This window comes from Garra rufa, chromosome 3 (genome assembly GCF_049309525.1).
Source record: "Garra rufa chromosome 3, GarRuf1.0, whole genome shotgun sequence".
NCBI classification, from domain to species: Eukaryota; Metazoa; Chordata; class Actinopteri; order Cypriniformes; family Cyprinidae; genus Garra; species Garra rufa.
This window is the reverse complement of record NC_133363.1, coordinates 28,882,805-28,909,867: the sequence shown is the minus strand read 5'-3', so window position 1 is coordinate 28,909,867 and position 27,063 is coordinate 28,882,805. Positions and strand designations below refer to the sequence as shown.

General features: G+C 37.5%; 1 protein-coding gene across 2 annotated transcripts in view; it reads right to left on the bottom strand.

The window, feature by feature from the left end:
• itfg1 (integrin alpha FG-GAP repeat containing 1) overlaps positions 1-27,063 on the bottom strand; it is a 214,244-nt gene that overhangs the window by 7,786 nt on the left and 179,395 nt on the right. For both annotated transcript variants that reach the window (XM_073836919.1, XM_073836920.1), the window contains exons 15-17: positions 12,303-12,427; positions 7,530-7,612; positions 4,684-4,801 (exon numbers count right to left, since the gene is read on the bottom strand). In XM_073836919.1, coding sequence (XP_073693020.1) covers positions 4,684-4,801; positions 7,530-7,612; positions 12,303-12,427 — 326 coding nt within the window. The remainder of the gene's footprint in view (positions 1-4,683; positions 4,802-7,529; positions 7,613-12,302; positions 12,428-27,063) is intronic.

Below are 27,063 nucleotides of genomic sequence, written 5' to 3'. Positions count from 1 at the left end.
AGAAGCCGGAGGCAAAGAGGAAATACTGCGTCTTATCTTCTTCTAATATCGCGCCCCTCCCACAGGGATGCAAATGGAACGGTCCGCAGAAATGGAGAGATCTGCTGAGTCCTCTCCAAATGCTATTTTCACAGGCACTACAGGTTGCCCTCTCTTATCTACTAAAGCCACTTCAATTACAAGCTGTCATGGGGGGCAATGAAGATAGAGGGCACAGACAAAGAGAGAGAGGGAAAAAAACGCTTTGCGTATCAGATGCTTTAAGCCGTGTCCGAAGAGAACATGCATTTTCATTAGGGGTCACATGAGTGTAGAAGTCAATCTGCGCAAGTGGGCTGACATTTCCACCGCTTCGCATTGGCATATGCTCATTCTTATCCTGGAATTTCATGCGAAAACATTTAGACAAATGCAGCTCTATGACTAGAAGCAGGGAGCTGTGCTATATTTGGATCGCGAGAAGCTGCAATAAATGGAGAGAGTCGCGGAAAACGCGAGCGGTAATGTGTTACAGTCTGGTAATGTAGCAACATGCGATAATAGACCACCTGCAGCCTACACAGCTCACAGCGTCAGTTGTGCAGAGAAAAACAGGGCTACGGAGCTTCTCTCAAACAGGCGGAGGAGAATGGGCCGCTTCCTGACCTTTTAATAGCTGAATAAGTGAGCAATGCTAATCGTCACCTGAACATGTGCATCAGGAAAGCCCATGCTCCATCAAGCAGTCATCAAGACAAGACAAAGAGCCAAAATACTCCCTCTCTAGGCCTTTCTTCAGCCTCTCTCTTCCCCTTTGTCAAATATATAATTGCAGGGCTGAGGAAGAGAGATATGGAGCCAGCATGTTATTTTAATGCAGTGTCAACTCCAATGAAGGTCGTGTAGTGGGAAGCGCTTCCCTGAGCAGAGAGCAATTATGGTTTTCAGCGCGCATAATCAGGCACCCACAGCAGATGGCTTTGAGAGGACGCCAACACCAGAACAGCTCTTCACTCCTCGCACACATGCGCACTCAGAGCACCGCCAGGACCGCCATAGCGCCTTTGAATACGTGAACACAAACAGGCGCTCTTAAAAGAAGAAAAAGACAAAAAAGGTGTCCCAATAAACACCCTGCACACCCCAGTGGTAGCGGGCAAGTGCATTAGACAGAGTCAAAATAATGATTTTTTTTTGCTATTTAACAAATATTTGCTAGTTTTGACATTATATATTATTTTTTTTCCTCTGTTTTTTTTTTCTTTCAAAATAATGTTTTCTAACACGCATCCTGTGCCACATAGCATCATGTGATCAGTGTTGGGGAGTAACTAGTTACATGTAATGGAGTTACGTAATTTAATTATAAAATAAATGTAACTGTAATCTGTTACAGTTACTGAGAAAAAATGTTTCAGGTGTTTAGGACACAGAACAGGACATGCTTATTCCATAACTGTTTATTTCATATTTAGGTTAAAGTATATGCTTTATTTTTTTAAGATTGACTGTTTTTTCTAAAGCATTATTAGATGCCAGTGTTTCCTGTCACAGTTGAGCAAAGACTTGATTTCAAAAACAGTATCACAGATATTGAACTATACCTTGTTATGATTTTAACTCTGTATTTAACCTTAGAATGATCTCAAAGTAAAAAATGTTCTAAAGGCTGATTTTCTGGTGGCTGTGCTTTGAAATCAAATTGTTATAATCTTAAATCAAGTGATGAAGGATTTTGAAAGTCCGACAGTAATAAATGTTGAGTACTACTGTAAGGTTAACCCTGCCTGCTTTAAATGTTTGAAAATGATTAGAAAACATTAATTAGAAATTTTGAAAAGTAATCAAATGTAATCAGTTACATGAATAAAGTAGTAAACTAGTTACACTAGGGTAACTTGTAATCTGCAACCTATTACATCTCCAAAGTAACCTTCACAACACTGCATACATTTGTAGATCTACAGGACCTCCAAAGGGTTGGAAACTCCCTAGGCAAGGGTTTTAGGCAACATTGACATTAATCTTTATTGTTATGTGGCATCTTCACAATGATAAGAAAAAAACTCAAATTATGAAATAACAGGGAATTCAGAACATAGAACATCTAGTTAAAAAACAAACTCTGGTTACTTAGCTGCTCTCTTAGTTTGGTCTTTTGGTTGGTTTTAGAGAACTGGTCCCACAAGAGGCCTCAAGATTACTTAAAAGAGAGAAGTTCACTTCCAGAACAAACTTTTACAGATAATTTACTCACCCTCTTGTCATCCAAGATGTTCATGTCTTTCTTTATTCAGTCAATAAGAAATTAGGTTTTTTGAGGAGAACATTTCAGGATTTCTCTTTATATAGTGAACTTCAAGAGATTGCTTTGTTAGATAAGACCCTTCTTCCTCAGCTGGGATCTTTTAGAGCCCTTTAAAGCTGCATTTAAACTGTATTTTGGAAGTTCAAACTCAGGGGGAGCATACAGAAGTCCACTACATGGAGAGAAATCCTGAAATGTTTTCCTCTAGAAACATAATTTCTTATCGACTGAAGAAAGAAAGACATGAACATCTTAAAGGCAAGGCGGTGAGGAAATCATCTGCAAATTTTTGTTCTGGAAGTGAAGTGCCCTACAAAGCAAAAAGGCAGTAACTGCATTTTTGGTCAAAAATGAGTTATTATCATTTTCATGACATTCAAGGCATCCTTTGTTATGTGACAAAATATCTCATCTCAAATGTGTGTGATTTCGCGGCATCCTCACGGGACGGTTTTAACATTGGATAACAGGCTGGATGACAGGATAACTTTAAAGTCATTTTTCTCAGTTCTGCACTCGGCGTAGTTACTGCCTTTTTGCTTTGTAGGGCAGTGAACTTCTCCTTTAAAAAATTACTCAAAATAAGACAACAGAGCTTTAAAGGGTTAGTTTGTTAGTTAAATGAAATTCTGTCATTAATTACTCACCCTCATGTCGTTTCAAATCCATAAGACCTTCGTTCATCTTCGGTAAAACAAATTAAGATATTTTTGATGAAATCTGAGAGCTTTCTGACCCTGCATAGACAGCAATGCAACTAAGTTCAAAGCCCAGAAAGGTAGTAAGGACATCAGTAAAATAGTCCATGTGACATCAGTGGTTCAACTGTATTTGTATGAAGTTATGTGAATACTTTTTGTGCGCAAAGAACACAAAAATAACAACTTTATTTTTTAATTTCTATTTTTCTGTGTCAGTCGAAGACATTCGCGAGAGTACCACGTCTCCTGAATGTGCCTCGAAGACTGTCACGGAAGAGAATAAATCACTCTTTTTGTTTTCTTTGCGCACAAAAATTATTCTCGTAGCTTTATAAAATTAAGGTTGAACCACTGCTGTCACATGGACTAATTTATTCATGTCCTCACTATTTTTCTGGATTCTAGTTACACTGCTGTCTATGCAGGATCAGACAGCTCTCAGATTTCATTAAAAACTCTATTCAACAAAGTTTTGAAAATTGAAAACTGTTGAATTTGAGTTCCAAAGATGAACAAAGTTCTTGCAGGTTTGGAACGACATGAGGGTGAGTAATTAATGACAGAATTTCCGTTTCTGGGTGAACTATGCCTTTAAAGAAGTGATAAAATGGAGAACTAAAATGTAATTAATATTAGCAACAAAGAGGTTAATCTGCAATAAACACATACAGAGTCAATATGAAATCAATAAGATTGAGAACCACTGTTTTAGAGGGGATTTTGGCCTTTTTCTGCTGGTCAATCGTGGAAACTCAACTGAACACAGCTGAACACCAGATTGAATAGGCTTATCTTAAACCAGGCAAGCATGTTTTTTTTCAGTAGGGAAATTCTATTTATAAAGCTATTTATAAATCAACTCTAAACTGAATGACTAGTCGGCTAATTGGTCTTAAGCAAAGATGGTTTCGCGTTTACCCCAATTGGACGTGTTTCTTGGGGAATGTTACGTAAGACGTTCCTGCACTCAAACAGAATAAAGTGGTCTTTAAAAGTAGGACTATTTAAAACTTGATAAGCTGTCTTAAAAGAACAGCATGGGATATGACGCAATAGTCAAAGATGTCTGTCTGAATGTGTACGGCTATCATTTCTTTGAAATGGTCTAACAGTTAAAAGCCCAGTGCAGCAAGCTAATTAAATTTTAGGTAAACTCATCCACCTCCCAAATCAGTTGTTGGGCAACTAGTTGATTAGCCGACTGTTGTGACCCATCCTGAGTTTTTAAAAGGAATGAATTCACACATTCAGAAGAACAGAGAGCGAACAAGAAAACAAACAATCACCTTCCCACACACAAAGACGAAAACTCCCGCGTTCACGTGCACAAACTCACACATAACACCCTGGAGGACATGTTGTGTGGGATAATGAGGAACAGATTTGATATGCTGAAAGGACAGAACAAAGCAATTAGCGGCATAGCAGTGTGTGTGGAGCACCCTCAGAGCGAGCCGGAGGGCAGGGCCACACACAGACACACCCATCTGCTCAGATCTTCACACACACATGTGCAGACCAAAGACTAACCAATAAGGTCACAAACCTTCGCTGCAGAAGGAAAGACAGATGCTGGAGTGTTTCAAACAGATCCACAGAAGATGCCGAGAATGTAGAAGTGAGTGATGTACAATGGGGCTTAGAACAGAGAAAGCCAAGAGGCTGAAAATAAAAGGACGAGAGGTTCGTTCTTACCTTCTCCTGCCAGTGCAGTATCCCGATGATGACGAGAATAAAGACGCACACGCCAATCAGTGCAATCGCAGTCAATAAGACTATATTACTGGGGGTTAGGTAGAGCTTTGCGCTCCAGCTGCAAAGACACAGACAGAAAGACAAAAGAAAACTTTTCAGAGCGCCATCTTTAAGTTCAGAAAAAACTTTAAACATCATTCAAAACTCTGAAGCGACATGTGAGAGAGCACGTAAAGACCTGAAACCTGTGTAGATCATCAAAACAGTGACATGTGGAGTTTACAGCACTGAAGAAAACTCTTATTAGCTCTGTGTACCTTCATGCGCGAGCTTGATTCAAAGAGCCCGAGAAAGCTAAATATAATCAGTCCTGACGCTTTCTCTGACAAGCTGAGACATCAGGACATCAAGATGAGCCGCTTTAAATAACAGACGGAGAGCGAGAGAGAGCGAGAGAGGTGGAACGCTCTCCATTTACTGGAGAGAATAGAACGAGATGCTCTGTTTATCATTACGAATTGTTTGAAAGCAAAACGGCAGCTGAAGAAGCCCGAGCGGAGTCTGTGGGGAATAGCGGGAAATCAAGTGATCTGCTCAAATATTTATGATAAAGATTGGCGGACAGCTTCATTAAGATACATCTCGGCTGTGCTGGTAAACACATTAAATATTAATGCCTGAGGAAATACCTTCTCGCCGTCTCGATTAAGGCTAGTGACGGATGCTGTGACAGTGTGAAGCTGCTTTTAATCACTTTAACAAGTTTATTATGCTTTTAAGTTTATTCTCACTGGAGGGCTGTTAGAAGGGATCTTGTTAGATACTGACAGTAGTAAATTAAGAAACTATTTGTAAAGTGTACATGGAAACTTTGCGGCGAAAATAATGACTGAACAAAGGGCGCATTTTTGATAACATTTCTGTTGTAGGCTGTAAAATATTTTTTATATATATATAATATGTGACCCTGGACCACAAAACCAGTCATAAGGGTACATTTGAATAAATAACCTTTCCACTGATGTATGGTTTGTTAGGATAGGACAATATTAATAGTTGAGATACAACTATTTTGAAAATCTGGAATCTGAGGGTGCAAAAAATCAAAATATTGAGAAAATTGCCTTTAAAGTTGTCCAACTGAAGTTCTTCGCAATGCATATTACTAATCAAAAATTAAGTTTTGATATATTTACGGTAGAAAATTTACAAAATATCTTCATGAAACAGTCTTTATTTAATATACTAATCATTTTTGGCATAAAAGAAAAAACTAATTCTAACCCATAAAAAAGGAGCTGTAAAAATATATTGAGATGGATTTTGGCACTTATACCGCAAATATATATTCTTAAGGACATCAACAACTAAAATAAACCTCCAGAAATGTGTACAATATGGGACCTTTAAGACTGGTTTTGTGATCCAGGGTCAACTTTTCCATTAAGGGGCAATATTTGTCCCCTGGAATTGATTTCCAGGAACATTTTTTTCATATTTGTGAGGGCAATTTATGAACAGATTATGTACACTTATGAACAGATCCAGCATTTTTAGCGCTGACTAATCTAAGGGCCTCTGATTGGCCAATGCATTCCTAAGTTAAACAGAAACACATTTGAATGGCTATAAGGCTCAACGCTGCACAAAGAGCAAGTAAAAGCAATCTGATGTAGTGTGATGGAGTGTAAATCTGCAAATGGGCACTTTTCATTCATTTTCATATTTAATTTTAATTGCAACAGCTATAATACGTTGTTTAATAGGGCAGGGGCATTTTTTTGCCCCTTTTTCTTAAATTTATAAGTCATTTTAGTTCATTTTGGTTGCATATTTGCCATAAGCCATTAATAATTTCCAACCCTAATATATAGATATATAATACACTACCAGTCAAAATTTTTTGGACGGATTTTTGTTTTTTAAAAAAAATTTTTTTGCTCAAGCAAGTCTGCATTTATTTGATCCAAAAGCAAAAACAACAACAAAAAACATTTATCACATTATTATTATGTTGAAAACAGCAGAGTAGAATTTGTTTAGTTTTTTTTTGATGTTTAGAGGAACAGCATTTATCTGAAATAGAAATCTTTTGTAACATTATAAATGTCTTCATCATCACTTTTGATCATTTTTTTATGCAATTTATGCAAAATGCATTTTTACATTTTATACCATCCTAAACATTATATACAACCTTACCCAGCCCCACTTTTGATCAATTTAAAGCATCCTTGCTAAACAAAAGTATTCATTTCTATAATTTCTTTCCGTCCAAAAATCTTGAATCTTTCTATTCATCAAAGAATCCAAAAAAAAATTTACTTAACTGTTTTAAATATTGATAATAATAATAAAAATATTTCTTGAACAGCAAATCAGTATATTAGAATGATTTCTAAAGGATCATGTGACACTGAAGACTGGAGTAATGATGCTGAAAATGTAGCTTTGGTCACAGGAATAAATTACATTTTAAAATATATTCAAATAGAAAGCCACTATTATAAATAGTAAAAATATTTGTTATAATATTACTGAAATAATATTATAATATTACTGCTTTTGCTGTATTTTGGATCAAATAAATGCATCATAAGTAGAAGATAATTAAAAAAAAAACATTTAAAATCTTACTGTCCATAAACTTTTAACTGGTAGTGTACATATACAATTTTCATACAAGGATAGTAAAACCTAACATTTTTGATGTTGTAGGGACAAAATTTGGTCAGATTTACAGTTTTGATTGAATGGATTGAATATACTGTTTGTACAATATAAAAGTCATTATGTCTATGGAAAGTCCTCACAAAACCTCAACATATGTGTGTGTACATGTGTACCTGCGAGGATCATTCTGTGGGTATGGTATAACGATGAGCTGGGAGTTAGGAATGATAGCCGTCCACTCCTGTTTCCTCACATCCTGCAGGAGAAAGAGAATGATAGATGCAAGAGAGAGAACAAGCGCAAAGAATATTAGTACCATTACCGTTATGGAAATTACAGCACATTCAATTTCTGCAGCTGTCCTCTGGCAAACATGCACTAGAGCTGATGTGCCTCTGTGGAAGACGGGGGGATTTGCAGGAGATTGTATTATTGTATAATTGGACATTATTGAAGTGGGGGGTCTTAACAGAGAAGAGGGCATGTTTAACACATGTCTATCTTTAGTCATCATTAAACACATAACGGCTCATACACTATTCCAACATCTCTCGTCACCCAATTTGGCCCACATTTAGACTGTTTAACTAAACTTTCGCAAGCTAGAGGGGGTGCCACGCCTTCAGGTGCTGATATTCTTAGCGTGAAGTGAAGCTTCGCTGCTATTACTGAAGGGAGCGAGAGCGATGAGTCCAATCAGAGAATTCAGCATCACTTTAAAGTGCAGATGAGTAGGTGGGAAGCCATTTGCAGGCAGGTGATCAAAGCTACGCAAAACAAGTTTTAAAAATATCTCTGAAGTTCAACTCAAACTGGCTACAACCCAATCCTTCAGCCGCTATCCCCATGTGATTCCACGTATGATGTTCACTTCAAATACTCGAAGCAGACCAATCACACTTCTGCTAATTTGTTAAATATTTTCTCTGCTCTCAGAGAGATACTACTAAAAATTAAGGAATGAGACAGCCAATGAAAACATTTTCCGTTCGTGTTAAAGTCTTAAGTCTTTCAGTAGGAGAAAACGGCATAATTTTCAGTGCGTCATGCTGTTAATAAGCCTCCAAACATGAAGCAGCATCAATAGTCGTCTATTCCCCCAGCTATTTGCAAAAAAGTTCATTAGAGGAAGGGAAGTCTCTGGAAGCTTTAATGTATTATGAAGACAGTACCTCTATCAATTACAAAGGTAATTTTCCCTCTTCAACTTGTTTCTCGACAGCAATTAGTAGCAAACGTTAAATCCGTCTTTTTGAGGGAATCCTCCAGGGGTACAGATTTTAATTTCCGACAACACATTTATCATTACTCTACATTACGGTATGTGCGTGAACATGTACGGTTGAGGAAGAGTGTGGGGTCTGAACTGGATATTTTTAGCATGTGTCTTTAGTGAGTATGGATGAGGCTTGCAAATGCAAGGGATGGGGTGTTATTCGGTCTCCCTGTGGGGAGTCGAGCCTCTGCTTACTGTGGAGGTCAACCGTGGGCACCGACTGAAAGACAAAGATTTGTTACAGTCAAAGAGCCTCTACCGCTGCTCTGAGCTTTAAAGAGGGAGGGCAGCTCAAGCCCACACATTTAAGAGTTACGCTAACCGACAGGCCCTGGCCTTACGATTATGCAACAGAGAGAACGCAATGGGGCGTTTTTTAAATATAGAAGGGAGATATTGCAAATTTAAAAATATGAGATGATATAACGGAATTTAAAGGTGACATATCTGAATTTAAGTGCTATAATCATGTCCCCAAACAAGAGAACAGCGGATCAATGGATTTATTTACTGTATATTATGCTGCTGCCACACAGATCTAATATAAACATGCAATTTCTTTCCCAGCTGGTTACCTTCACAGACATAACCAACTGTTTTTGTAACTCATGTGTGTTTGTAACATAAACTTGTGTGTATTTGACAGTTTAAGCGCAATAAGACATGAAAGAGAACTTAGTTTAGTACTCAAACGTTGTGTGACAGTGCACGTGTTTCGGATGTGTGTGCTCAGAAAACCGTATATCAAAAGTTTAAACTGATATGGTTTTAAAAACACTTGATTTCAGCACAATAGACAAAAACTGATGTTTTTTAGCAGAGTATCTGAGCTATGAGCTGTAAAGACTATTTTCCTATTCTGGAAAAGGGGACGGGGAGCAGCAGCTCATTTGTATTTAAAGAGACATGGACAATTATAGGCAAATTATATATTAAATGATATGTGGGATATTTTAAGCTAAAACTTCACAGACACATTCTGGGAACACCTGACACTTATATTAAATCTTGTAAAAAAGGGCATACGTCTCCTTTAATATACTTATTATTGGGTTAGGTTTAGGGTTAGTTGTGCATAATTTACTGTTATTACTACATATGATGTGTAACAAGGACACTGTTACGCAGGTGTCACCCCGTTTTTTTCAAATTCAAAATGTAATTAAATGAAGCTCTGATTCTGTGTTGTGCAATATTGAGCGATGTGTTTTCCCACAATGTTCTTCTGACGTGATAACTTAGGTTGTTGAGAGATTAGAGATGTGAAAACGATAGAGAAGGCTGAGCCGCTTTCCCTTCTCCACATGAGCTCTGAGAGTTCAGAGCCCAAACCGGAGATGTCAGCAGGAACTGTATGTATGGTGTATAGGAACATTCATCTGTGTCAGAAAAACAACTACATATGCAGAGCCTTTGTGAAGAAATTCTCTGGGCAAAGTCTTCCTCTCTCTCATAACCTTCAGCATTTTTAAATACAAGAAAACAACTGTAGGTCAATTAAAAACTGAAATGAATATGCAATTAATCACACACATCAATATTTGCTGAGCAAAGCCCTCAAATCAAAGATAATTAGTGTGGCAGAAGTGTAAAAATCGAACAAAGAGCACCTTTAGATATCAATATATCGCACTACTTCCAAATGCCAGACGAATATCTTTTAGCCGTTGTGTTGTGTCTTGTTTTTCCAGTGTCTTGCATCATAAGCTGCATTTTAAAGACACCTTGTCAGGTTAAAAACAGTTCAACTTTTAAAAATAATGTCTCAAGACTCCTGTGTTCGATTTCATTTCGTTCTGTGCGTGGTTTGGCGAGTTGTTTTGGCTGTAGTAGCTTATGGGTCAGACAGAATGAATAAATGTGCCATTTTTACATATAATTAATTGTACTAAATGAATGTGTTAAACGACAGCCCTATTAAAAACACAACAAAGCAAATTGCTGTATGCGAGGGTCGCTCATGCGCAAGTTTTGTGTTAATGTGAATGTGTGTATGCATGTGCATGTATTCATGTGAGTTTGTGTTGGTAAATCAAATCTGCAATTCTAATCACTGTTTGATAAAGACCTCTGTTTAGCTCACTGACAGCAGAGGAAGCCGACGTCTTAAATTTATATGAGGAGCACTGGGGGAATTCTAGAGGAAGAGGAGGGAGGGAGAGATTTCAAATCGCACTTCTTCAGCTAAAACCAGACAAGGATGACGGAGAAAAAACCCCAAAACAACACGATAATTTAAAAACCTGGAAAGAATTATGTAAGCAATGCCTTGGCTATATATCTCTCTAATGGTCTACAAACAAGGAATATATACAGTTGAGGTAAAAAATTTACATGTTAATTATTATACCCAAAATAAGAGGGATCATACAAAATGAATGTTATTTTTTATTTAGTTCTGACCTGAATAAGATATTTCACATAGAATACTTTTACATATACATGTAGTCCACAAGAGAAAATAATAGTTGAATTTATAAAAATGACCCAGTTCAAAAGTCCCTAAACTGCCTTCTGTTCTTCAGAAAAATCCTTCAGGTGCCACAAATTCTTTGGTTTTTCAGCATTTATACGTATTTGAACTCTTTCCAACAATGACTGTATGATTTTGAGATCCATCTTTTCACACTGAGGACAACTGAGGGACCCGTATGCAACTATTACAGAAGGTTAAAATGCTCACTGATGCTTCAGAAGGAAACACAATGCATTATGAGCCAGAAATGAAAACCTTTTGAATTTGAAGATCAAGGTAAATTCAACTTTAAATCAAATTTGGTCTTCTTGGAAAGATGTAAGTATCTTTTGTAGATTCTAAAGGGCAGTACTAAATGAAAAAAATAAATGGTATTTAGGCAAAAAATGAAAAATGTACACATCTTCATTCTGTTCAAAAGTTTACACCCCTGGCTCTTAATGCATTGTGTTTCCTTCTAAAGCATCAGTGAGTGTTTGAACCTCCTGTAATAGTTGCATATGAGTCACTCAGTTGTCCTCAGTGTGAAAAGATCACAAAATCATACAGTCATTGTTGGAAAGGGTTCAAATACACAAAAATGCTTAAAAAAACAAAGAAATTGTGTGACCTGAAGACTTTTCTGAAGAACAGCAGGCAGTTTAACTGTTCAGGAAAAGCAAGGGACTCATGAACAACTATTACTAAACAAAAGAAACAGCTGTGGATCATTCAGGTAACAACACAGTATTAAGAATCAAGCGTATGTAAACTTTTGAACCGGGTCATTTTTTATAATTCAACTATTATTTTCTTTTATGGACTATATGTAAACAAATTTTATGCGAAATATCTTATTCAGGCCAGTACTAAGATCCCTCTTATTTTAGTAAAATACTTAACATTTTGCACATTCTGCAAGGTGTATACACACACACACACACACACACACACACACACACACACACACACACACACACACACACACACACACACACACACACACACAGTGTAGGATATATTTTCCTATATAGCAAACAACTATAGTACATCAGACACAACGTTTCCCTTCTCAGACACAGAAAAAGAGCAGGTAGAAGTAAACCAGGCCATCTGCATGCTCTTCCTCTCCCGGGGCCTTTCTACCCATGATTCCTCCCTCCTCCCTCCATATGGCGAGTGTCTGTGAGCATGTGTGAGTAGGTATGTCTGTACCTTCCCTCCAGGGGGCCGGGGGATGCCCACAAACAGGTGATCCAGGAAGTTGGCGCTGCGCCCCAGACCGAGCACGGTGTAGGGCAGCTGGAGCGCGAGATGAGCCGACTGGCTGAGCTGCCCCGCTGCAGAGAGAGAGAGAGGATGTGTGAGGTGGAATAGTAGGAGGGAGAGAGTGGGATTGAGGGTGGAGGAGTGAGAGGTGAAAGAGAGAACAGCGAGTGTGAGGGGGAGGGAAGCATAAGGTATGAAACAGGACATGAACAGGTGTGGGAGGGGGAGGAGAAGATGAAAGAGGAGAAAACAGAAGAAATAGCTGCCATTAGTGTCATCCATAAATAAGCCTTGTTAAAATAAGATATCTCAGCATATGAAGGGCTCTTACTCAGATCCTCTGGAGCTTTAAATCAACCTCATCAAACTACTGCAGAAACCTGCATACTAACATAACATTTTACAGGCTACGATTGTTTTAAATATACTTTTACTGTATTTCTGATCATAAATGCAGCTTTGGTGAGGAAAAGAGACTTTAAAAACATTAAAAAGTCTTATTGACCCCCACTGCTTCTGAACAGTAGTGCATTATAATTTCATTATTCACCAATAAGTGAGCTGAACTGTTGTGATCGGACCATTTAAAGGGTTAGTTCCCTTCCAGACTAAAAATTTCCTGATAATTCACTCACCCCCATGTCATCAAAGATGTTCTTCTTTCTTCAGTCAAAAAGAAATTAAGGTTTTTGAGGAAAAGATTTCAGGATTTTTCTTCATATAGTTGCTTAATGGGAGCCAACGGGTTGAAGGTCCTAATTGCAGTTTCAATGCAGCTTCAAAGGGCTCTACACAGTCCCAGCTGAGGAATAAGGGTCTTACATAGCAAAATGATCTGTCATTTTCTAAGAAAAATACAGATTTATATACTTTTTAACCACAAATGCTCGTCTTGCACAAACTTGACTTCAAGCATTACATAGTCATGTTAGAAAGGTCATGTGTGATGTAGGCGAAAGTACCGACCCAGTGTTTACAAAGCAAATGTGTAAAGAAAGTCAAATGCTTTTTACTAAAAAAGGTAAAATAACAATGTTGGAACGATTTTGAAGTTGGAGTTTGTCATCCTACCTTATTACATCAGAGTACACAGACGAAGAACTAACAACACGCAACCTTTCTGTGATTCCGTAATACGTTAAGTCATAGACACGTGTTGCAAAGCTAGTGCAAGACAAGCATTCGTGGTTAAAAAGTATAGAAATGTTTATATTTTTTAGAAAATTACAGATCGTTTCGCTAGATAAGACCCTTATTCCTCGACTGTAGAGCCTTTTGAAGCTGCATTGAAACTGCAATTTGGACCTTCAGCCTGTTGTTCCCCATTGAAGTCCACTATATGGAGAAAAATCCTTTAATGTTTACCTCATAAACCTTAATTTCATTTCGACTGAAGAAAGAAAGACAAGATCTTGGATGAAATTGGGGTGAGTAAATGATCAGGAAATTTTAATTATTGACGTGAACTAATTCTTTAAGTCAGAGTTGAAGTTGAATTTGTGAATCAGGTAAGTTTGATTAACAAATCAGTTCAGTTCACAGAACCGGTTTGTTCATGAATCCCTAATGTTTTCATTATAAACTGCTGTTATACAGAAAAAAGGTGCTTAAGATAATCTTTTGTGGTAATAACAGCATACATGTTTTAAAAAATGTCATTAGAGCAAGTAAATAATGGCAGGACTTTCATTTATAAGTGAACTATCCACTACAGTGACCCTGGGTTTTCTCTGAAGAGAGAATTTTTTTACACAACAAGGACTGTGAAAGCAATGAGCACTGAGCAAATCTGATACACAATAACATGAGTGTCGACCTCAACACAGACCTGAACAAAACAAAAGCTTTCTTTTAAGCACACACACCTCTCCCTTACCATGCAGTCTGGATTAAACAGTGCGAACTGTGAAAAGCACACAAATACAGAATCAGCAAATTGGTTTGCAAAATCTAATTTTTAATGATTTTGGACCAAGGACACTTGAACTAAATCTGAACTAACTGATGGAGCACTTTATGTGTGTCCTGCTGAAGCAAGCACACTCAAGTCCTCAACCGGGGAATGGTCAGTCCATTGCTCATGTGTCATGTGTCTGACTTAATGATGCCATTAAAGAGAAGAACAATTAGATGTGTATAAGCTGATTTCCCATTATGCATCAGAGAGAGAAGAGAGAGAGACAGAGAACAAGGGTCTCCTAATAATTTCCCTTTGGCACATAATAGCAGTACTGGAATTCTGAATGCAATGTAAGGATCAATTAGATCGACTGATGGAAAATGTCTCACTGACCAGAACAGATCTGTAGCTAATATAAAAGAAAACAAGCAAAACAAGCAGCATCTTTTGTATTCTTGCTCTAGTAGTAAAGAACACAATGTTGGTGTTTTGAGCTATGTCTTCTATTATCACTTACAGAACAGAACATGTTTGTGTATTGCAATTAGCCTTTTTTTAAGCCCATAATGAGATGTCTTTGACTGGATTTCTTTAATGAAGAACATTTCTTTATAAATGAAAAAAAAAAAAAAAAAAAAAAAACTATATACGCCTACACATTCCTTAGCTTTTGCAGACCATGTCACTCTTATGGTGGTGTAAAGCTGGTTCATATACAATTTTTGGTTGGTTATGACAGTCACTGTGTCAGATTTTGTGATTTTGACTATATAAAATCATGTTGTGAACTAGAATCATGTCACACTTGACAATTTGAAAGCTTGTACAAAGGCGCTTCTCTGCTCCTATTGGCCAGTGTCACTTCCAGTGTCTGGAAGTTTTTCGCGGTGGCAGAGGAGGACGATGCTATTGCCAGGGGCGCCGCTAAGGGGTGGGGGGGGGGGGTTAGGACAATTCTAAGGGCCCATGCCCTTTAGGGGCCGCCAGAGATCTGCTTTGGTGTGGTGGGGGGGCCCAACCTCATATTTTGTCATAGGGCCCAAAATTGCGAGTGGCGCCCCTGGCTATTGCTATTTGCAACACATGTTTAGCAAGGATTCCGAGAGGAGGTAAAAAGCCGTCAAGTTTTAACACAACAAATCTTATATCTCACTTCAGAGGTCGTCATCGCGTTGAATCTGTTTTAGGGGCCGTTCACATGTCGCGTCTAAAACACGTGGAAAACGCTAGGCGCGCTGCTTTCACTTTCTTTCCAAACCGCTCCGTAGCCTGCTCTGCTGTGGCGTCTGCCGTTGCTAAGCAACCATGACCTGCGCTCTTCATAAAGACGCGGAAGTTTCAGCAAAGGATAAATGGATTTTCAGCATTAAAAATCACTTGCAGTAGCTCTGTTATTAAATTTATTTAAAAATGTTTATTCCTGTACAGCTATGATAAGCTGTTTCTCCACCTTGGCAGTGCTTTCAGTGTTATTAAGGGAAAGGGTGAAGCTGATTGGTTGGTTCGTGTCATATGACCTGCGTTTGGCTTGCGGCATTCTGAAAAGTTGAGATGTTTTAATCTCGATTCTGATGTTTTATTCCCCGTCTTGTACGATTTGGTTGCTGCACACATTCATAATATGATCAATAAGAATGGACTACACGTAAGCTTTAAAGGACATTTGGACATCTGACGTTACTCCATGATGCACTTTTCATTTTTTCCAGGTTGACAAATGTCAAAGCATTTTATTTATTTAGAATTGTGGTGCCTTACACAAAAAATAAAAACATTTTTGAAGAGTCAGGACTGATGTTTGCTATGATTGTTTGACCCAGATATATGATATACATTTCATTAGTTTATCTTAGATTTTGTATTCTTCTGGGTGCACAAAATTATCATATAAAAATATGAACGTATTGGGTATCGGTATCGGCCACAAGAAGGACTTAATTATCGGCTATCGGTAAAAAAAATTCATATCGTGCATCCCTAATTAAAATCTTACTGTTCAAAAACTTTTGACTGGTAGTGTAATGTAATGTAAACTGACATTTACATCGCCATCCAAACACAGCAAATCTAATGTTTTGGTGCTACTTATAAATCACTTTTCCTGGTTCAGAGCAGGTCCTTGGGGTGTCGAAAGACAAAGAACCAATTTGAAACTAGACTTGGCTCTGAACCAGCACTCAAACTACCAGGAAACAGGGTATGACGGTCCCTAAACTCCTTGTTTGAAAACCGCTGGTGTATAATGTTGTTTAACTGAGAATTGGATGTAGTAGGGAAACCACATGTACACACACACACACACACACACACACACACACACACACAGTGATCTGTAGCCCACATACAAGCGACAGCATTCACAAAACAAAGAGGATTGAGATTCAGCTAGTCGAGCACAAGCTGAATTGCAAGACAAGCTAATAGAGCTGTAGCTCGCCTCCTACACACACACCTACTCACACGCTCACTCAACCACAGTTCGCACAAGTGCAAGGGCACATATTCTCTCTAACTACAACTGTAGGACCATTTTGGTAGAGAATGTACTCTAATGCATGCAAGGCAAAGAGAGAGAAAGAGAAAATAGCTTCAATCTGACAAACAACAGGCAGGTGAAAAGCACTTTGGAGAGCGAGTGGGGGAAAAGGAGAAATGGTTTACAAGTGTATCTGTCTCTAACTTTAAAAAATGTACCTGCTAGCCACAATACATACTTCATAAGCAGATGGAAAGAAAACAACACAATATAGACTGAATGCAAACTCTAGTGTCCACACAAACATGCTCTCAGCCTAAGCCCAACAGTCGAGATCATCTCCCCAAGCAAACCTGTTTGTTAAATGATCTTGGGTCTAGCGTCGCTATAGAAACCATTCTTTGCCCTGTCGATTGGGCGCTTGTGGAGCGATAAAAGGAACAAATGGTGGCGATGCTGCCTGGGCCTGAGGGATTAGAGAGGTTAGAGAGGAACAGCCGCTCGCCGAGCCGCAGAGCCAAAATGGCGGCTTGATCCAGACACTGATTTGTGTGTAGCGACACGTGTCTGCTCTGAGGGAGATAAGTGGAGTCTTCCAGAGGCCCCCAGCAGCATTTCCCATCTTATCACGCTACCGTCACAGAAAACAGCAGAGCGAAAATATGGCCACTCAAAGCCAGAATGACATCAAGTGCGGAGAGAGGGGGAAAGAAAGAACCTGGAATGAGTGAACAGCACAAAGAGACAAAACGTTCGCAGGCGGGTCTCTGTAACTAGAACTCACATAGAGCCTGATGTCAAATTTTAGTCAATCTCACTACAAAGTATGAATACATGAGTGATTTTCTGAAAAGGATGAACAGATCGATATTTTAGCACAATCACAGCTTAATATTTTTGACTTGGCAGGCAGGAATTCAGAAAGATGTAAAAAGAAAGATTTCATGAGGGGGAAAAAAAATTGATGTGAATAAGCCTTAGCCTACTATATTTGGAGCTCAAAAGTATTCTGTGTGCACATTATATGCAAATACCGTTCCCCAGCAATGACCCTATAGTAGATCCATCAAAAAAAAAAAAAAAAAGGAAAAAGACAAATAAACCATATTTCAAAAGGAACAAACTCACTGATATTACAATAACAATAAATACACAGCATGACAAAAACATACATGTTGGAACTTTTTCGCAAGAGGCGAAATACGTACCAATAAGTGCATATCACTGCAGTTTCCAACAGAAATAAAAACTAGAGGCGGTAAAACAGCAAGCACCTGTAATCAATTTCAAACATGGTTATGATTACAGCTCCATTTTTTTTCTGGATGCAACAAGCTTGCTCAGTAGCTCAGCGACAGCCAGCATGAAATTTGACTTAAGATCCGGAATCCTGGGGTACGAATGCCATGAAAAACATGACTCATGTTGAAAGCTGAAAGATGAGAGATTGGAGAAAAAAAAAAAAAAAAAAGCTAAAACATCATGTTTGCTATTGTGTTTTTACCTCACATTGGTTACAAAACCAACATTACATAAAACGTACCATATGTACGTTCATCTGTTCCGGTATAAAAAAAAAACAGCCAGTGGACATTTCACATTGAATATGTCACAAAATGCACATGGCAATATATATATTTCACGTCTTGTGAAAAAGTTCCCACAGGTGTGTTTTCGTAATGATATTCTTGTGTCTAAAAAATGTAAACAAAAACTAAAATTAAGCATAATAAATTGAATTTTAGTTAAGGCATCACTAAATTGTAATAAAAATAAACTGGCATTAGCCTACACATTTTCAGTTGATGGGTAAATTATGTATAATGTATAATATTAAAATTTTGTATAAAAAACTAAATTATTATTAGTTTTTTTATCATGATGATGTAGAGTATGGAAATGGATATCTATTTTGAACCTTGCTAAAAACACATTTAACATGTTTTAAAATATTAACTTTAAATGAGCGTTAAATATTTCTTTTAAATAAATCTTCAGAAGAAGCCATTAAATCTCAAAACCCACCTAAACCAAAGTGACAAACAGACCCTTCATTATGTTTAAACCTACCAAGAGACCTAGAGAGCAGCACTAACAATCTAAAACATGTTTTGCAGAGCCGAATGAGAATCCAAATATATGAAAATACATTATACAAAAAGGCATACCAACATATAATTTTCAATCCAAGTGAATCATATTTGCACTGTGAATCCTCAGGAAGTTAAAAGGGGTGATATCTTGCCATTAGAAAAGTGCAACCACTGAAACAAGACTTTTGATCCTTCTAACTTAAAATTAAATATCCAGAGTTGTGTTGACATTCAAAGTTACACTACAAGTCAAAAATATTTTGAACAATCTGATTTTTAATGTTTTTAAAGAAGTCCCTTCTGCTCACCAAGCCTGCATTTATTTGATCCAAAGTACAGCAAAAATGTACAATTTTGAAATATTTTTACTATTTAAAATAACTGTCTTCGTTTTGAATATATTCTAAAATATAATTTATTCCTGTGATTTCAAAGCTGATTATTTATCATCATTACTGCAGTCACATGATCCTTCAGAAATCATTCTAATATTCTGATTTGCTGCTCAAAAACATTTTTTATTATTATATAATGTTGAAAACAGCTGATTAGATTTTTTTAGGTTTGTTTGATGAATAGAAAGTTCAGAAGAACAGCTTTTATATGAAATAGAAATCTTGTATAACATTATAATTGTCTTCATCATCACTTTATCAATTTTAAAGCATCCTTGCTAAATAAAAGTATCAATTTCTATAATTTATAGTGTATAATGTTACAAAACCTTTTATTTCAGATAAATGCTGATCTTTAGATTTTTCTATTAATTAAAGAATCATGAAAAAATGTACTCAACTGTTTTAAATAGTATTATTATTAATAATAAAAATGTTTCTTGAACAGCAAATCAGCCTATTAGAATGATTTCTGAAGGATCATGTGACACTGAAGACTGGAGTAATGATGCTAAAAATTCTCTTAAAAAAACATCTTACTGTTCAAAAACTTTTGACTGGTAGTGTATGTCGTCATTGATATCTCTATTGTGTGTATTTGCAATGACTACTAATGCTTGCAACATATAGTCCAGTTTATCACACCAATAGAGCTGCTTTGAATCTTCAATCTTGCAGGAGCTAGACTGAAAAAGAGTCAGCAAGAGTGGTAATTATAGAAGAAAGAACTGCATTAGGTCAGACGTGTCTCTCTCTCTATATGTGCACTGAACATAATGAAAGGACTTCAAGCTGTCCTAGTAGAAAAAAGAAGGCGTTCAGATCAATTACAGAGAAAAGAGGCTCCAACAAAGGTCATTATCGCAGTCATTCTCTCTATCGCTTTTCACAGGGAGGAAGCAGATGATACAGTATATGTGATGAGTGTGAATGTGCTCTCTTCGTGATTTTGATGGATTGGAGTGATAACCAGAGACAGAGAGGTGCTAACACCAGCAGAGAGCCATTCTTTCGCACCATCTCCAAGAAGATCCAGATCACGATCATAAAGATATATGTACTTGGTCAACACGAGCATGTCTACTCATATTTTAAGGCTGCGTGATTTAAAACAAAGTGTTTTCTGATCACAGGAGGCACTGGAAAAAACAGCAGGATAATCCTGTTGGCTTGTGAATGGGTGGGGGGGTCTATATTTGCTGTGGGAGATTCAGAGAGGGACAAAAGCTGTGATCAATACTAATCGCACCTCTCACTTCAGCTGCAGGCTAAACTACACTTCACAGCACATATATGAGAGTGTGAATGAGGAGGAATAGAGAAAGGAAGATGGTGAATAAACTCGAGAGACATTAAACTTGTAACATCTATCACCTAAATGTGTTGGAGACAATAAGATTATGGTTATTTTGCAAAAAAGCAAGCCCACACATCACTTCTTTCTTTCTTCCTTTATTTCTCTTTAAGTTCAAGATTTGTGAACAATTTGAATTAAAAAGTTTAACTGAAAAATCAATATGACAGCAGCACTGCTCAAATAAATATATAGATCCTAGTGATTGTTTTTCTTCCGCATAATGGAAGCGTTTCCACCATAAAAAAAAGGTAATTGCAACTTTTTATCTCACAATTCTGACTTTTTTTTTCTCACAGTTGCAAGGTTACATCCAGTTATTCTGACTTTCTTTCTCAGAATTGTATGATACAAACTCGCAATTCTGACTTTCTATTCTCAGAATTGTGAGAGATAAACTTGCAATTGCATGTAACAAAGTCACAATGAACGCAATTGTGACTTTATAGCATGCAATATTGATATAAACTCGCAATTCTGAAAACATGTCTTTTCTCCCCTCACAACTGGACTTTATAACTCGCAGTTTATATCTTATAATTCTGAGTTTATTTCTCGCAACTGTGATTTTAGATCACGCAATTCTGAATTTAACTCGCAATTGCAAGTTTATGTTTCTCAATTTTGACTTTATTTCTCAGAATTGCAACTTTATATCTCACAATTTTGACTTCATAACATGCAATTGTGAGTTTATACCACAATTCTGAGAAAAGAATCAGAATTGCGAGTTTGTATCACGCAATTCTTAGAAAAAAAGTCAGAATTGTGACTATATCTCAATTCTGACTTCATAACTTGCAAATTGCTAGTTTATATCTCTCAATTCTGACTTTATTTCTCAGAATTGCGACTTTATATCTCACAATTCTGACTTTATAACATGCAATTGCGTGTTTATCTCTTACAATTTGGAGAAAAAGGTCAGAACTGCAAGTTTACTACACAATACTTAGAAAAAAGTCAGAATTGTGACTTCATAACTTGAAATTGCAAGTTTATATATCTCAATTTTGACTTTTTTTTCCAGAATTGCGACTTTATATCTCACAATTCTGACTTTATAACATGCAATTGCAATTTATATCTTACAGTTTGGACAAAAAAGTCAGAACTTGAAAGATACAGCTAAATGTAACATCCATTAAAACGGGTTCATGAGGCAACTGTTGTTTAAAATTGTAATTAAAATCAGCTATAAAACAAGCAATTAAAGTTTAGTAACACTTTAGATTAGGTAATATATTCATTTTACCAAAGAGTCTTGATAACTAAATAAACTCCTAATTTGCTAATAATTAATTGGAAGTAAGTTAGTTGCTGTAGTAATAAAAAAATAAATTCTGACATTAATGAATCACCCTCACCCTCGTTCATCTTTTTGATGCAATCCAAAAACTTTCTGAACCTGCATAGACAGCAATGGAACTACCACGTTTAAGGCCTAAAAAGGTAGTAAGGACATCATTAAAACAGTCCATGTCACATCAGTGGTTCAAGCTTAATTTTATAAAGATATGAGAACATTTTTGTATGCATAGAAAACTGACTAATGACTTTATTCAACACTTTATTCTCTTTTGGGCCTTGCAGGTGGTTGCTGCATTGCTGTCTATGCAAGGTCAAAAAGCTCTCACAGATTTGTTCCAAAATATCTTAATTTGTGTTCTGAAGTGAACGACATCAGGGTGACTAATTTTCATTTATGGGTGAACTATCACTTTAAGGGATCTAGAATATGGTCATGAAGAACAAGGCTTTATAAGTGCTAATAAACAACCAATAAACTAGTAATATATATGCTAATAAGCAACTAGTTAATAGAGAACAGTGTTCCCTAATCTGCAGTGTTGCTGTTTTAATTGAGTCACAATGCAAATTAAAACTAAAATTCGAAATTTGGCTTATTTAAATGCCATTAAAATGACAGCCAAAAGAGCAGAAATATCAGCCTTGAGCTAGTTTAAAATCCGTCTGCAGACCTCTGCAGACATTCCTCCACAAAATCAATGGAGAGAATGCAAAAAAGTTAGAAGATTCCATCTGTGCCTGGATATGAGAGTGCAGAACATGTATGAGTGCGTCTGTGTGTCCCTCACTGTGATGATTCAGAGGGGCTGCTCATTATACAGCACATTCATTTGGCTAATTAATGAGAACAGTCTCAAGCCCCATATTGATCTGCATCTTCTTCTCCTCGTTCTGCGTCAGCCTCCCCTTTCCCTCCTCTTGTGTCTGCCTCCATACTTCACCTTTTTCTGCTTGCATTCTCTCTGTTTACTTAACTCTCATTCATTAGCTTAGCACTGCAAGGGTCAGTCCAATTATACAAGCATGAAAACACAAGCCTCTGATGTACCTTATCATTCCTGATATGATTTGAGAGGATACCCCCCACCCCACCCCCTACACATGCATATTTACCTACAGGCAGTACAAATATTCACAAATAAACTAATTCCCACTCACACATAACAAAATAATAAAAACCAGGGGAAAAATGCAATCATGAATTAGAGTTAATGCTAAATTTAATATACATTCAATATATTTTGAGTTATACAGTTTTTATATTAAAATATTTTAATTGGTGATGATACAAACACATTTTTAATTGGTAGACTAATGAATTTGTCACAGGATGTTTGAGCCACAGTTCTAATTAACTTGTAATTGGTCTGAGGAATATTTCTGGCTGGAAGAGATGTTAGCTTAGAAACTGTAGGTTGCTCCTCAATTAAGGCCAATTGAGAAAACACAGTGTAATTTGTTTGTTTTAGTCGACTCGGTTCAGTTCAGATTTAAAGGGACACTCCACTTTTTTTGGAAATAGGCTCATTCTCCAACTCCCCCTGAGTTAATAAGTTAAGTTTTAGCATTTTGAAATCCATCCAGATGTTCTCCTGTTCTGGCGATATCACTTTTAGCATAGCTTAGCATAGATCATTGAATCCTATTAGACCAATAGCATCACGTTCAAAAATGACCAACGAGTTTCGATATTTGTCCTATTTAAAACTTGACTCTTCTGTAGTTATATCGTGTACTAAGACCGGCGGAAATGCAAAGCTTCAATTTTCTAGGCTGATAAGATTAGGAACTACACTCCCATTCCGGCTTAATAGTCAAGGAAGTTTGCTGCCATAACATGGCCGCAGCAGGCGCAGTAATATCACACAGCACATGTGCAAATGCTTACTTCCGTCAACATATCCAACGTGACTTTGGTATTGCCATTCTGGTATTGCCATCGATAGCAAGGGTCAATCTACCTGATGAGGAAGCGGCATGTGTCGCAACATCCGAGGACTTGCAATGCTGCATCTTGCAGTAGTAGATTTTTTTTTTCAGGTTTGACAAAATAAACTGGAAAAACGTCACACGCCGAGTGGACCTAATGGCCAGCTGTCGCAAGAATAAGTTATTCCTGCAACCACTACAATATATAATATAAAGATTTTAAACACATACTTTCAGATGGCATTTTCAGGCTTATATTCATGATGTACACTTTTACTCAAAACTCACTTTAAAACACCACCGACTGTTCGCAATAACTTTCTTTTGCAGTCACACGTGGAATTTGGTCATAGCAAATACTGTAAGCCAACTGTTCACCCAAACCTAGTTGTCAGGGGCTGCATTTCACAGGTAATGTTAGCCAACAACAATAGCAATTAGTCATGTTACACTTACAGCCATGGGCGATGCTCCTCATTGTCCTGTCTGTACTCTGAAGATTGTTGGGATCGCCGTGTCCTTTAGACGCCGTGCTGTAGTACCGGTAAAACTATCCAAATAGTCATCTGGTTCAAAATGCTCAGAGCAAACACGCCATTTCTTGACCGTTTCTAACGGTGTTTTGAGATCTATGTTCAGAGCAGCCAGCCATTCATTCATTAGTCGGAATTGCTTTTTTTTCGTGGGAATTCAATGAAACATGGTAGTAGAGTACGTCTTCGACTTACTATCACAGCCCCTTACAATGCACATAACCATAGCTAATCGCACACAGGTAAATCCAGCCACTAACAATTTACCAGCTGCAACTCTGACAGCTGCAACAACAAACTTAGTGCCGGTCATATTGGAAGTTACCTAGCTGGGAACTAATTTCAGGCGCTGTGTGATATTACTGCGCCTGCTTCTGCCATGTTACGGCAGCAAACTTCCTTGACTATTACGCCGGAATGGGAGTGTAGTTCCTAATCTTATCGGCCTAGAAAATCACAGCTTTACGTTTCCGCTGGTCTTAGTACACGATATAACTACAGAAGAGTCAAGTTTTAAATAGGACAAATATCGAAACTCGTTGGTCATTTTTGAACGCGATGCTACTGGTCTAATAAGATTCAATGATTTATGCTAAGCTATGCTAAAAGCGATATCGCCAGAACAGGAGAATGACCGTATGGATTTCAAAACGGTAAAACTTAATTTATTAACTCGGGGGGAGTTGGAGAATGAGCCTATTTCCAAAAAAAGTGGAGTGTTCCTTTAATAGCAAGATAACTCTTGCAGAGAGTTCAAGCTGATTTAAAAGCGAGTTATTTTTGGTGTTCCAGTTAAACAAACTTTCAGAGAATGGCATTTGTCTAGTTATTTTAAAGTGCCATCAGGAAAGCACATGAACAATGTTGGCTTCATGGGATCTGCGGTTGCTACAGTTACTTACTTTGTCCTCAGTTACTTTGTCCTCAAATAGAGAGAGGGAGAGCGAGTGCAGACAGCAGCAGAAATACCGCCGTCCTCATGTCCTGAGCTCGATTCTAAATGTGCAATAAGTCTTGCTGTGCTGTGTTTCATTACTGGCCAATGAGAGCCTGAGGGAATAAGGGGCCTAATAGAACCTGGCCTGTTCTCCTCTCCGTGTACAACATACACCCCATTACTGTCCTTCAGCTGACCCCAGAAACCCTGCCACAATCTCTCCAATTACAGCAGGACATTGATCACAGAACTATAGTTAGAAGTTCAGCATGAGAGCATGGAGGGACGATGGGCCAAGGTGTCACTAAGCTCTACTTACAGTTTCTGTGCTGAAATGGTGATTGCTTTTATTTATCTATTCCTCTGTGTTTTCTGTGGGAGTGCCATCAACTCCCTGTCACTCCTTAACTCTTCATGTGGTAAACTGTGTGTGGTGGATAGACAGATAGATACCAATATACCATATATTCTGCACGATAGGTAGAACAACAGACAGAATGACTACGATAAAACAATAGATATAATGATAGAACAATGGATACATAGAATGGTGAATAGAACAATAGAATAACAGAACAAGACAGAATGAGACAAGACAGATGAATAGGAAAGATGGACATATAACAATAGATGGACATAAACTAATACATGGACATAAAACAACACAGCATGAAATGATCAAGAAGAATGACATGACTATAGATAAATAATAGATGGATAGAGCAATAGATGGAATGATAGATACATAAAATAACAGAACAATAAATAGAGCATTAGAAAGGCAGACTAACAGAGTGATGGACATAATGATAGGTAAGATAGATATAACAGTAGATGGACATAAAAGGATAAATAGACAGATAAAACAATAGACAGACAGACAGACAGACAGACAGACAGATAGACAGATAGATAGAAACAGACAGAGAGATAGACAGATACAGTATCTCACAAAAGTTAGTACACCCCTCACATTTCAGCAACCATTTTAGTATATCTTCTCAAGGGACAATACTATAGAATCTTGGATATATTTTAGAGTAGTCAGTGTGCAGCTTGTATAGAAGTATAGATTTATTTTCCCCTGAAAATTACTCAACATACAGCCATTATTGTCAAAATAGCTTGCAACAAAAGTGAGTACATGTTGTTTAACCATGCAAAGCCACATGTCCTATTTATAATGTTTATGTTTTTGTCTGCTTGACAGGACCATACAAAGTTGTGTATCTTGTATTAGAGCAGTTAAAATTAGGTGCTTTAAGTACAAATCTCTCATATTGACCACTGGATGTTCAACATGGCATCTCATGGCAAAGAACTCTCTGCGGATTTGAGAATTAGAATTGTTGCTCTCCACAAAGATGGCCAAGGCTTTTATAACCGAGTTACACCACAGTGGTCAGGGTCATACAGAGGTTTTCCAAGATGGGTTCCATTCAGAACCTTGCAAGGGTTGATCGAAGAAGCTAAGCACTCATTTTTTGCGTCAGGTGCAGAACCTGGCTTCAAAAAACAGATGCATGAGTGATGCCAGCATTGCTTTAAAGGTTGCAGAAGTAGAAGGTCAGCTTGTCAGTGCTCAGACCATATGCCGCACACCGCAACAGGTCGGTTTGCATAGGCGTCGTCCCACAAGGAAGCCTCTTCTGAAGCTGGCTCACAAGAAAGCCCTCAAACAGTTTGCTGAAGACAACCTGTCCAAGAGCATGAATTACTGAAACCATGTCCTGTGGTCTGATGAGACTATAAGATAAACTTGTTTGGCTCAGATGGTAT